Raw genomic sequence first — 13,633 nt, forward strand, 5'->3', positions numbered from 1 at the left:
CAACTCTGGAGGTTTCCGCTTTTTTTTTTTCTATCTGATGTAATTTTTGTCTCTTTTGTTACATTCTTTTATTGCAAAACTCTCATGGGTCACTTACCCTAGTCTTTATTTCTGTATTTTCGGTCCGTCTTCACTATCTCCCCATTTCCATACGGATGTTCAGTATACGCACATACAGTATATGCACTTATACTGTATCTAACATATACATATGCGTCTTAGAAAAGCTTAAGATGGAATGTCGCTGTAACTACGTGTAACAGTATCCTGAAGCCATAATGCACAGGGCGTCGGGAGCGGCCAAGTGTCCAGCTTTGTCCACCTGTCAGCGATTTTGTTGGGCCATAAACTAAGAGTAAAGAGAAACCCATCAAGGGTGTGGAGATGGAAACAGGGAAGGGAAGGACAAGGAAAGGAGAATGGGGAAAAGGAGCAATGAGAAAAGGGAAACAGAGGGTGGGGGAGAGGGTGAGGTTGAGAGAGGGGGGGGGGGGGGAGGCTGCGTTGGAGAGGGAGGGGAGAGGGGGAGTGCGGGAGGGAGGATAGCGTTGGAGAGAGAGAGAAAAAAAAGGAGGGATTAAGAGGGAGAGGGAGCGAGGGAGGGAAGGTAGGCTTGGAGAGAGAGAGAGGGGGGGGTATTAGGGCATTGTGTACCCTACCCAAATCTAATGAACATCAGTTATGCTTTCCATAATTAAAATGTTGAAAGTAGATATTCTAAACCTGATCATTATTCCTTTTCAGTCACCCACAAATGTTGAGACAAGTTAATACTTGGCCACCATATTTTTGCTAGGTAATGAACTTAAACTGTATGCCAAATTGAATCTGTTTTACATTTCTTACAACAAAGAAAAGTTGAGTTGAATCTAGTATTCATTTATCTAAGGTCATTAGCAGCGTATTCAAAATAAAGCGAAAGGGCGATGCCCCGGGTAAGGAAGTACTAGAGGGTGGTATGGTAGGGAAAGGGTAGAGAGGGTGAGCTGATGGGGTATATTATATAGTAAAGGTTGTTAAAAGGCGGAGTTAAGAGGTTAGGACAATTTATGCGTATGAGGCAGGAATATGAGTTGTCTTAGGAAAAGGTAGGACATTCTGAGATGATGTCCAATAGGTTGGAGGGGGGTCGGGGAAGTGAGAATAAGTGAGGAGAAGCAGAGGTTAGTGTTGCTGTAAAGCGGGGACAGGATAGTAGGCTGTGTGGGACCGAAAGAGGAGCTAAGAGGTGGACCAGATTGACATGAGATGTGTGAGGTGTGTCCAATGCGCAAACGCGTAAGCGCAGTTTCCCAGCGTCTGTTCTTATAGAAAGGGATTGACCAAGGGGAGATGGAAGGTTTTATGTTATGTAGTTGAACAGTGCTAAGGCTAGGCCAGAAAGGCTGCCAGCGGGCGAAGAGGAAAGTTTTGAAGTGAGGGGGATTAGTCAGACTGGTATATGTGAAAATTTGGGATGACGGGTAACCTCGGTGTGTCAGGGAAAACAGAGGAGCAAATACGAGAGGAAGGTATAAGCCAAGATGGGTATTTATGGGTAGAAAAGGGTAAGGGTCGGAGGTGAGGACAGGGTGAATGGGAGAGAAGTGCGTCTATCTGGACAGAGAAAAGAGTGGGTAGGCGTGGAGAGGAAGTAAAGGTAGGGAGAAGGGATTCAGGGACATTTAGTTAAGAGAGAGAGAATTGATGAAAGCGTGCATAGCTCTGGAGAGATAGAAGGGTGCGGCGTCGAGCGAGGGAAGGCAGGCCTGATACAATGTATATTGTCTCAACCGGAGAGGAACAGAAGGCGCCTAGGGCTAAGCGTAGACCACAGTGGAGGATAATATCAAGGGGAGTGAGAAGAGAGGTAGAGGCAGAGGAATAGATATGGCTGCAATAGTCAAGAGTGGAGAGGAGCAGTGAAGTATGGAAAAGCGGAAGCCATGGTCAGTGGCCCAGGAAAAGATTAAAGATATTGCAGACTGGATTAGTTGGCGAAGAGTATGTAGAAAAGGATTTGATGTATAGATGATAAAATCATCTACATACAGGATGACTGAATGCCTGGTAGCAATACCGAAATCAGGATATTTATGGCTTGAAGGAATAGTGTACTAAGTACAATTCCTTGTGTAACATCTTCATAATGAGGAAAAGATAAGGAAGTTGAAGAGGAAAATTTGATTCGGAAGGTACGATTAGAAAGGAAAGATTTACTAAATACACCCATGTTCCCTCGTATGCCATGAGATGATAGCTGTTTGAGAACGTGGCATCGCCATGTAGTGTCATATGCCTTTTCCAGGTCGAAGAAAACGGTGCATGGCGTGCAAAGGTTGTGCTTCGAGCATGACGGAACCCAAATTGGGAAGAAGATAGAAGACTATTGGATTCAAGGTACCTTGAGGGAGGATGCCGGATTTATTAGGTTTAAGGAAATGTAGAATAAGAGCGTCAGGCGGTGAGGAAGAAAGGTTCCAGTCGTCCAAATATTGTTAAAGGATAAGGTGACAAAGGAAGATGTCATAGCCTACGGTAATGAATGCCGTCAGGGCCTTTATGTGTATTGCGGCATGTCTGTAAGGCAGAGAGGGGCTCAGTAGAGAAGGGGGCACTGTAGGATTCTGTAGAGGAAAAGGAGATGGAGTTTGTTCCTTGTTTGGCTGGTGGTATTTCTCTTGTAGTGATAACTACTTCATGCCGCACGCTTCAATCGAAGCGCTTTGGAGCATTCAGTGTTCCACCATGGAACACATTTTGATGTGTATGGTCATGCAGTTCGGGAAATGGCTGTGGCGGCAGCACTCAGGATAGTGATTGTGAAATAAGAAAGCATGTCTGATGTGGAAGAGAAGAAAGAGGGTGAGTATAGAGAGCAGTAAAAGTACGCCAGTCTGCTCTATGGAGGGTTGGGGAAGTGATCACTGTAGGGAAGGAACTGACAAAAGAAAGTCGAGATGAAGGGAATGAGAGCAAAGAGAAAGGTCAAGGCGTGAAAAGGTTTGAATGCGCATGTCTAACTGGGTGTGGCGATCGAGATGAGAAGGATAAGGTCAGTGTTAGAAAGAAACCATTCTAGGGAACGGCACCGGGAAGTAGTGGTAGAGTTACCCCAAAGAGGATGACGACGACTGTAAGGAATGGTGGCTGAAGTTGAGAAAGCAAAGTTGTGAAGGCATTAAAATCAATGGGAAGAGAAGGAGAAAAGTACACTGAAACAATTGTGATTCAGCCACGAGGAAAGATGCGTATTATTGTGCAAAGGGCAGTGGTCTGGAAGGGAGGTATAGTGTATGGGGTGTTTTGATGGATGAGTATAGATGAGATAGAAAGAGTGTGGGGATGATGTAAAATGATAATTTGGAATTGGTACTGGAGTATGTGTTAGGAAAGTTTCTTGGAGACAGAGGAAAAAGAGGAGGAGGAGGATGGGCGTCGGCGGTCACTTTGAAAGCAGCCGGATTGGGGTTAGAGAAATTGAAGGATGGATGAGAGAGGAACTTTCTCTTGAGTCTTACTTAGAAATGTTTTAATGTCCTCAAGGGTTTCTGGAGGGGATTTGGGTGGCGAGGCTTGGGAAACAAAGTAGTTTTTATGAGGTGAAGAGAAGATAGGCATCTGAGTATAGAAGGGTTCATAGTTAATCGTTATAACAAATAAATGTGCTAGACATCAAAGGTCATATAGTACTATGGTAAAGTATTGTGCTGAAAAGGGTAAAAATGAGTTATCGATTTGGATAAGTGGACAGAAGGGGATGAAGAAGAGAAAGAAAAAGACAGAGGGGGGGAAGAAAAGACCGTGCAAAAGTAGTTGAGGTGAAGGCTGAGGTCCAAGGTAGAGGTGATCCCCTACATTGGGCCTCAGCCTCCATCTCCCAAGCCCCCCAGATGGGGTGGGAAAAGGATTTGAGTGGGAGATAAGGGAAGCTGAGGAGTAAGAGGGTGTGGTACTGAGGAAGATGTAGAGACTACTTGAGTAGAGGGGATAGGAGAGGAGTGAAGAGTGGTATTGGAGTAGGGAGAGACTGCAAAACGTGCTTCCTGCCTGAGTGAGGCCAAGTTTGTATCTGAGAACTGCTACCTCAGACTCAAACTTGTAGGCAAGGCAGCCTTTATAAAATACATTAAGGGAGCCACTGCAATTAGCAGATATACATGGTTGTGTAAGGCAGTTTGAACGGTCATAACCAGGTTGGGAACAGAAAGGGCAGCAGACTGTGAAGTAAGTGCTCTGCAGGGTGGCCAAAACACCAACATTTCTGACACAGACAGGGATGGGGTTGATATGGTCTGACAGGGCAAGATTCTCCTCCTATATAGACCTTATAGGGAAGGTCATGTATACTGAATGTAATCTTAGCAATACTGATGTGTGACTTAAGGTGGTCTCTGGGGGGAACAGTGCAAAACTATACTGATACTGCACCATAGTCAGTGAGGCAGGCAAGTAGGTCATCTTCACACTCTGACCAATCTTTGTCATAGATAGAACAATCAGCTGGGGGGATGGAAACAGCTCCAGTATATGTATTAAGGGAGGAATGGGTTGGGCAGGAATAGGTTTGCCAGGAGGTCAACCAGGGTAGACAGTGCATGGGCTTGAGACTCAGATGTAACTATGACAAGGCGTGAGCAATCAGGACGACTGCGGAAGAAAACTTTGCCTACTTGTTTTTGGAGGCACTGTTGAAAGTGAAGGATATTATCGAAGTATGGGCCTGTGGGGGGAATCACAAAAAATCTGTCCCATTTGGCTGGGCTGAACAGGGTACTAATAAAGTTTGCAGAAGTGGGAATTGCAGAGGGGTGAGGATGGGTGGAGGAGGGAGTAGTGTGGAGTGAGATAGTACTGTAGGGGTGAGGGCAATAGGGTTGAAGAGTTGTGATAAGGGAGGAGCAGGTAGAAAATGAATGGTTAATGGTTAATGGTTAAAAGCAAGATAAATGTGCTAGACATCTAAGGTCATGTAGCACTATAGTTAATGTTAGGGAAGGGTGGTTGAGTTAGTGATTAGTTGTCTAAGCTGGGCAAAGGAATTGGTAAGTGAAAGGGTTAGAGTCGGGTGTGGTAAGGAGTTAGATTAGATGGAGGGTATGTATGAGGAAAGAGAATAGGTTGTTGAAACAAAGTGTGGGATTCTGTAAGGATGTCTGATAGGTTGGGAGGTCGGTGAAGGGAGGATAGGTGGGGGAAAGCAGAGGTAAGTATGGACGAGACATAAAGGGAATGTGGGGAAGAGACAATGATAATTGGGGATTGGTATTGGAGGATGTGTAAGAAAGGTCTCTTGAAGGCAAAGGATATGACAAAGGTCAAGTCTGTGAGAGCGGAAACCGCGAATATTCCAATGAAGGATAGTTATACTTTAGTGATATAGATTGTAGTACGTTTTGGAGATTTTGAGGGGGAAGCAGCTAGAGGGTGGGATAAGGACCAAGAGGTCTGATATGGGAGAGGTGTGGGAGTTGGTGTTCTACTAGGAGGGGGTAAGGGGATATTTGTGACATAAGGGATTCACGTGTGTAAGGGATAGAGGGGATGGTGGGAGGGTTACATAAGGGATTCACGTGTGTATCCAGGAGGGAATGGAAGGGATAGAGGGGATGGTGGGAGGGTTAATGTGGGCGGGGTTGGGGTCGGGGTGGATGGGCTGTGTTGGGAGGGGTTAGGAGGATAGGGTGTAGGGGGGATATCGTTAGGAGGAGGATGGATATCAGCAGTTACTTGCAGTGAAAGGAGCAGGAGTTGTAAGATTTGGAGGTTGAGTGTCAGTTTTCATTAAGTAATCTTGAATATTTTCAATAGTTTCTTCTGAGGAGTTGGTTGGGGAGTTTTGGGGGATAAAGGATTTCTTGTGAGGGGGGAAGAGAGGATTGGTGTCTCAAGCGTAGGGGCAAAGGAAGGTGGAGGTGTTTGTGTGGTAGGGGAAGAGGGGTGGAACGTTTGTTCTGTCTGTTACGGGTAGTGCGAGGAGGGAGAGAGGAAGGTGTTGGGGTTGTAGTGGTGATTGGAGTATCTGTAGTAGAGATTGGAGTGTCTGGGTTTAGGATGGCAAGAGTTTGACTGGGGAAGGTAGGAGGTAGAAGAGGGGGAGTTAGATGTAGGGTGGGTGGGTTTAGGAGAATTGGTAGAATGAGCAGTATTACTGGAGTAAGGAGTAAGAGAGAAACCACGTCGACGTGCTTCCTGTCTGGCTTCACGTAGTGTGAGTCCAAGTTTGAATCTGAGAGTTGCTACCTCAGACTCAAATTTGTAGGTGGGACAGCTCCTATAAAATACATTATGGGGGCCGCCACAGTTGGCACATGAGCGTGATTGTGCAGAGCAGTTAGATCGGGTATGGCCAGGTTGGGCACATAGTGGGCATCTGGCTGTGGAACGGCAATGTTTGGCTGGATGTCCTAGAAGCCAACAATTTTGGCACTGACGTGGAGGAGGTTGGTATGGACGAACAGGGAGGGATTCTCCTCCTATGTAGACGTTAAAGGGAAGGTCATGTCTACGGAAGGTAATTTTGGCTATGTTAGTGGGTTTCTTTCGATGACCTCTGGGGGGAATGGAGTAGCATTGTACTGATGTTGCATCATAGTCTGTGAGACAGGCAAGTAGGTCTTCTCCAGTCTGACCAATCTTTGTCATAGACTGGGCAATTTGCTGGGGAGATTGAAACTGTTCCGGTGCAAGTATTGAGGGTTGGATGGGGTTCTGCAAGGATGAGGTTACCATATAGGTCAGTTAGTTTTGTTAATGCTATAGCTTGGTTTTCGGATGTTACTGTGACAAGACGGGAGCGGTCGGGTCGGCTACAGAAAGAGACTTTACCTACTTGTTTTTGGAGACATTGTTGGAAGAGAAGGGTGTTGTCAGAGTAGGGAGCTGTGGGAGGGATCACGAAAAATCGGTCCCATTTGGCTGCACTAAAGAGAGTATTCAAGATTGTTGTAGAGATAGGGGTAGTAGAAGGGTGGGGGCGTGACAAAGATGGAGTAGTGTTGAGGGAGGTAGTGTTATGGAGAGGTGGGCAATAAGGCTGTAAGGTATTAATAAGGGAGGATGGGGTGGTTGATGTTGGAGGTTAAAGGATAGAGGTGTTGAAGTTGAGCATGCTGGAAGAATGGAAATGTTCCTTAAGGGTTGATTGTTGGCTACTGTACTAGTAGGCATTGATGAGGGGGTAGTTATTGCAGTGTTCGGAGCCGTGGTCAAAGGAGAGCCTGGGGTCAGGGAATCGGGTGGGTTAACATCGTTGGGGCTATTTGATAAAGGGGCAAGCCTCATTGCCCCTAATAGTGGGGATATGTTTTCATTACTGGCCATGGTAAGCCTGGTTATGTTGGGGATAAAAACAGTCCACCCCTCAGGGTCCCCTTGAGGGGTAAGGGCTAGGTAACAAATCAGGGGAATACCGTGCCCATGGCTCCCTCAGGCCGTTCAGGACTGGCACAAAGTCAGCCTTTCATCCTTTCAGCACGGCTCTCACACCTTAGGAGGTGGATAGCAGAAGGGTTTGGTGAAGGGACAGAAACGAAAAGTGGGAAGGAAAAAAAAAAGGCCATGCAAAATTAGTTGAGTCGAGGGCTGAGTCCCAAGGTTGGGGAGTTCCCCATCATTGGGTCCCAGTCTCCGCCTCCTAAGCCCCCCCACGACAACAACGGGCAAGGGATTGGGGGGGGGTAGAAAATGAAGAAAATTGTGCAGGAGGTGGGTTGGAGGATATTGGGAGTGAGGAAGGGGGTATCTTTTGAAAGTTGGGTTATTACCTGGGTAAATGATTCAGGATGGATCAGGTTGACAGTTTGTTGACAGGGAGGGTTGTAGTAGCAGTGGTCAGAGCTATGATCAAAGGATGGTCAGGGGTCAGTAAACCAGAGGAGTTAGATTCAGAGAGGCTAGTTCATAAAGGGGTAGGCCTCAAAGCCCCTAATAAGGGTTCAAAATCTACATTACTGGCCATGGTAAGCCTGAAATACATGGGGAAGATAAAAGGTGCATGCCTCTGAGTCACGATGAGGAGTTAGGGCCAGACAATTAACCAAGGGAATATTATGCCCATGTCTCCCTAAAGCCATTAAAGTCAGCCTTTCATCCTTTCAACACGCATCTTACACCTTAGGAACTGGACAGGGGAAGGGGTTGGGGAAGATAAGGAAAAGCAAAGCAGGAGAAGAAAAGACCGTGCAAAATTAGTTGAGTCTTTCCTTGAGGCCCAAGGTAGGGGAGATCCCCACATTAAGCCTCAGTTTCCATCTCCTATGCCAGCCCCAACAAAACATCAGTGGGCACTATGATAAAGGATTGAGGCAAAAAGGGTAAAAAATGAGTTAACAATTAGTATAAGTGGTCAGAAGAGGAGAAGGAAAAGGAAAGGAATAGAAGAAAAGATTGTGCAAGTTTAGTTGAGGCAAGGGCTGAGGTTCAAGTAGGGGTGATCCATGGCACTGGGCCTCAGTCTCTGTTTCCTAAGCCACCCCCCCCACCCCCCACACAACAACAAGCAAGGAATAGGGGGGGGGGGTGAAATTAGTAACCTGGTACTTTGAGAACCCAAAGAGTAGTCTTGACATTTTTTCTATTACATAGGTTATGATCAGATTAGGAAACCAAATTTTCCCACTTCACTCAGTGGAAGTTTTAAACTTTATAACTAGAAATCAGAAAATAAAAGCAAACTGTAACAACTTAGGCTACAGAAAGCCCGTCTTCAAAGTTAGATGAAATAAAACCTTTGACGGTTGTAGAGCCATTTGATAATTATTCAAGTACCCTTATATTTTTCAAGCAAAACTATAAAAAAATGGAGCCAGTACCATACAACTTATTTTACAGCAGGAATTCAGAGTGTTGTAACAGGAATCAATATTTTTATTTTCAAATATATAAAACATAAAAGGCATCTCTTAAGCCACATTCATAATTGGAGAATAAGCTAAAATAGAACTCAGTAGGGACTGTATACAAGGCAGTTACAGTTTTTTCTACATTAGAGAACTGATAAAAACATACTTCAACATCATAACATTAGAACATCTCTCTCTTTTTTTTCTTTTTTTTTTTACAATGATCCAAAAATATTTTATGTTAATTTAATATCTTTGATAAGGAATATGAAGTAATGAAAGCTATGATCATGAAAATAATCACAGTTACATAACTTTCTGGATCCATTACACTTAATATTTAATCCAATTTACATTCACATATTATAATGATTCAAAGATGGGGGTGAGGATAACCTTTAAAATGCTATTTCTCTTGAAATAACTGGATAAATATAAACTGTACTTGCCATTTTACTGATGCTAAATAATCAGTGTAAAATAACATGCAGACAACATCTCCATAAAAAATATTTTTGGAATACTTTATTAATCAAATGCAAAATAAAACACACAATTCTCAAAAAAAAAAAAAAAAAAAAAAAAAAAAGACATCCCTTTAGCACATGCACCTCAACATATTCAAAACTAAAACGCAAATCAAATCATCATTACCTTCTTTTTTATATATATATAACTTCATATTGAGTGAGATAGTACTGTAATCATATTTACATAATAAAAAATCTATATTTGTAATGCAGTGGTAACTGAAACCTTCCCATAGTTCCCATTATATGTTGCAAACTTTCAAACTTTTATGAACAAAGCACCTGTTTTATGAAGTATTCAATTATCATTTATTCAGGATCTGAAAAATGCAATTGGATATAATCATATCTAAAATCCTCTTTCATTCTTTCAGAACCATATACAATGTCTTTCTTGTCTTATAATCAAGTCATTCTTGCTCTCTGATGAAGTCTGATGGGAAATCCACATGGACACTTTATAATTCCCTTACACTAGTTAGCATTGTTATTAACTCTCCGTCTTTGGTTGGGCCTTTCCTCAACACAATGGAACCAGCTATGATGTCATACACAGTGCGATTGTGTTGGAATGAGAAAAGTGTGAAGCAGATAGGGAAGAGGAAGGTCAGGAGAAATTCTTCACCACGGAACGAATGGCAGCACGACTTAACCTGAAATGGGCAGGAAGAAAAATTAATATAAAATAAGCCTCTGACATTTACCCCAGAAAATATCTCTGTCTTAAACAAAACATAAGGATATAACATCATAACAGTATTTCTTAAATGTGAACTGACCCCAGATCTGATGCAGGGAAAACTAAAGCTTGTTCACCTAAAGTGGGCACAACCCACTCGCATCGTACCACCTTGAGCCCTATCAGTTTCTTGCCTGGAGTTGCTCCACCTGTCCCACCTGAACCACGGTGTAAACAGAGGGCCTGCAAAAAGACAAATAATTACTGGAAATGTGCCATCAAAAAGAGAAGTGCTAATGCACTTGATTAACAATTTAATCATCATTTTCCAAAAAGACTTTCATATCATATAACATACCACAGAAAGCAAGAAGTTCACTCACCTCAAACACACACGTGCCAATACGGTGGATTAACTCAAGCACAAGAATTTCTGATGTCATTTCAAGAGCTATTTTGTAATCAGCCATGATGTCAGCTCCTAAATTCTCAAAGTCATATTTTTCTACATCACTCCTGAAGAAATGTATGAAACAGAAAAAAATGTAAGAAGTGCAAATCTACCAAAGTATAATATTATAGGAAAATTTAGAAGCTTCTCCCTTTTATACATTTTTAAACAAATTTGACAGCCAACAAAGTTTAATATAACATTTCATATCAAGATTATATTCTGCTATCACATTTAACATTTATTCCTAATAACCTACTTGTTAATACTCATGTTTTGCTACGTGTCAGTTTAACACTCACCTGGTGCAAACATTTTTTGAGAAGAAAATAGTGTAATGTATACATTATGAATATATATGTGGTTCTACAAACACATCTCTATACTTAAATCTACCTGCCTATCTACTAGCATATTCATCTATAAACCACTATAAAAAACATCAGAATCAAGATATATTCTTAATAACATGCGCATCTTCTACTACTTACAGTAGATCAAAGGCATCCACTGCAGCAAATGTGACGGCTAACTTGATGACAAACAGTAGAAGGAAGTCAATGGCCTCGGCAATAAGTCTCTTCCACAGAGGTGGGATTACATATTCTACACCTGCAAAAGGGTGATTCTTGTGAGCCTTAAAAATTACTTGCACCACTATAAAAGGAGCTATGAAGCCCTTAAAGAGAATAATTATTTTAATGATGGATTTAATTAAAAGTTGTTTGCAAAACTGAATTTGGAAGATAGTCTAAAGATAGACAGAAATCTGAGGTAAACCTAAAATGAGTAGGATATTTCAATCATAGTTTTTTTGGTGTATTTATAAATTACTATTTTCCATCCTGTAAAATCTGTAGGTTGAGTAATCTTTATATATAATATGATATGTGAAAGCATTAAAAACTAGTCAATAATGTAAATGTGATGAAATGCTGATATATGCTATAAAACTTCAACCAATACAATCCTGTATTCATAGAATTAGAACATCTCTTATCCTGAGAATGTGGACAGTCAAAACAAATTATGAAAAACTCAATGAAATACCTCTTTGCTGTTGTTCTTGGGGCTGTTGCTGCTGCTGCTGGTTGGCGTTTCTCTGCTCAGACGCAGGCGGTGTTGTAGGAGTTGGGGCTGGCTGCTGCGGCTGGCTTGGGGGAGGGACTGGCGGCCCAGAACTCCCAATTCCATTCTGCAAGGATTGAATAAAACAACTAATTCATCCAACAATGAAAAGGTACTCTTATGCACAGCAAGAAACTCCCTGATGAATAATGCAATGGTTCCAACAAAAATTATAAACAGAGATGGAGGGGAAAATAATTAAGGCCTAACTGAGATGCAAAATAAAAAATTCCCTTATCATGCAGATGGTTTCAACCCAAGTTTTTAAACAGACATGGAATTTTATAGGTATGTATGTGATTATTCAAGCAAGACATAAAACATGTTCAACTTCCCACACAAAGTACATGCAGCAGATATTGCAAAACCTAATCCATACGTGCCTATAAGAAAAGTCACATGTTAACAGAATAAATGTTAATTTTTGTAAATTCAGCAACTGAACAGAAATGAAGATATTTCTTGAAGTTTTTTTTCAGGATGCACTTTTATGATGTAATACTTAGCTTAGGGATTCCTACCTGCTTTTGTATAGATGCAAGAAAATAAGGAAATGCTGCTGCTGCACACTGCCACTGGTACATTTGGTTCATCCACGACCGCAGTGCTTCAGCATAATCTCCAGCTGTAGGGTACTGTCCCTCGTACTGGCGTGGAGGAACTGTTCGTTCTCCTGTGAGAAAGTAATATTTAATTCAGTTTCTTCTTGTAATCTGTTGTTATCAATAAACTTGAAGGATTTTCTCACTGGATTATCTTGTAAATACATATGCAAACTTGAACCTAGTCTAAATATCTATTATGGAATTGTATTCACTAATGTCATAAATCATCAATGTGAATATCTAAAACATACATGTTCATATCCCTATTCTGTATATGATTACTTGGTTTTATAAGAAAGATCTACACTATAAGGCTCCTAAAATCTTTTGCATGATATTATATGTTCAGAATACCCATAAAGACCACCCTCAAATTAAAATCAAGAATGAAAATAATAATCAAACACAATAATACATATCCATCATGACAGAGAAGAGACCAACCAATGAGTAACATTAGCACCATTAGGCTATTTACAAATTAGCTGAGTCTTGTGGTTAAGACTGATTGACTCAAAAGTCTGAATTAAACTTATTTTCCATTGAGACATCTAAGAAATATTGGCAGAATATACATTACATTGGATAATCCACTGGTGCTGAGTACACAACTATTTACTGTGGTTTTGTTCATTTAATATTGTTCACACACAGAGGGCTTCACAATCACTTAGTCACCAAAATGTTAACCCATGCTACCACAGTGAGTATGTACCTACATGCCATGCCCACTGTGAGTTTAGCTTATAAATTTTGTTTACATAGAGATGGCTCTATAAGGATTTAGTCACCTAGTAGTTAGCTGCTAGTCCTGTATATCTGACCTGTTAATGCTTTTCCTTGATTTTCAACAATTTTGCTTTTCATTTTCCATATTGCTATAATAGTGTTGATAACATTATAATCACATAATTAACAATAATTAACACCTCTGATATTCATAGCATTGCAAAAAAGAAAAAAAAAACAACTCTATTGGTTTTCACTAGGACTAATACATTGAATTCTTGGTTGCTGGAGCTTATTAACAATGACGTAAAGAAAAAAAAAGAAAAGAAAGAAAAAAAAAAAAAAATGGAGAGTAGTAAAAAGGAAGCTACATTAGTCCTAGTACTTGCATAGCACTCCTTGCAAGCCATCTATGTTTATCCAAAATTAGTAAATAAAACTACAGTGGAGTGTAGTTGCCATGTACTTTCAGCACCAATGGGTTATAGTAACATTGCCCAAATAAAGAACAAAATTTAGAACCAATCTGTTGTACCACTTTTCGGTGTGTCCCAGATGGAATGGTTCATTCTCGAGGGTTGGCATTTTTCAGCGCCTGTGGAATGATTTGCAAATCTTTTAATTGCCAGTCCTAGTTGATGATTTTTTTTTTAAAATAACATAAATCTAATAAAACAAACTCAGTAATG

At 41.4% G+C, this 13,633-nt stretch overlaps 1 protein-coding gene across 1 annotated transcript; it reads right to left on the bottom strand.

Moving 5' to 3' along the window:
• Window positions 1–9,502: 9,502 nt before the first annotated feature.
• Window positions 9,503–12,302, bottom strand: LOC119589818 (protein FAM8A1-like). Its single transcript, XM_037938388.1, is given in 8 exon segments — window positions 9,503–9,879; window positions 9,882–9,965; window positions 9,968–10,005; window positions 10,132–10,274; window positions 10,415–10,547; window positions 10,974–11,094; window positions 11,533–11,677; window positions 12,132–12,302. Coding segments are annotated over 8 exon segments (789 nt in total). The 5' UTR covers window positions 12,204–12,302; the 3' UTR covers window positions 9,503–9,826.
• Window positions 12,303–13,633: the final 1,331 nt, after the last annotated feature.

Source organism: Penaeus monodon, chromosome 26 (genome assembly GCF_015228065.2).
Source record: "Penaeus monodon isolate SGIC_2016 chromosome 26, NSTDA_Pmon_1, whole genome shotgun sequence".
Classification (NCBI taxonomy): Eukaryota; Metazoa; Arthropoda; class Malacostraca; order Decapoda; family Penaeidae; genus Penaeus; species Penaeus monodon.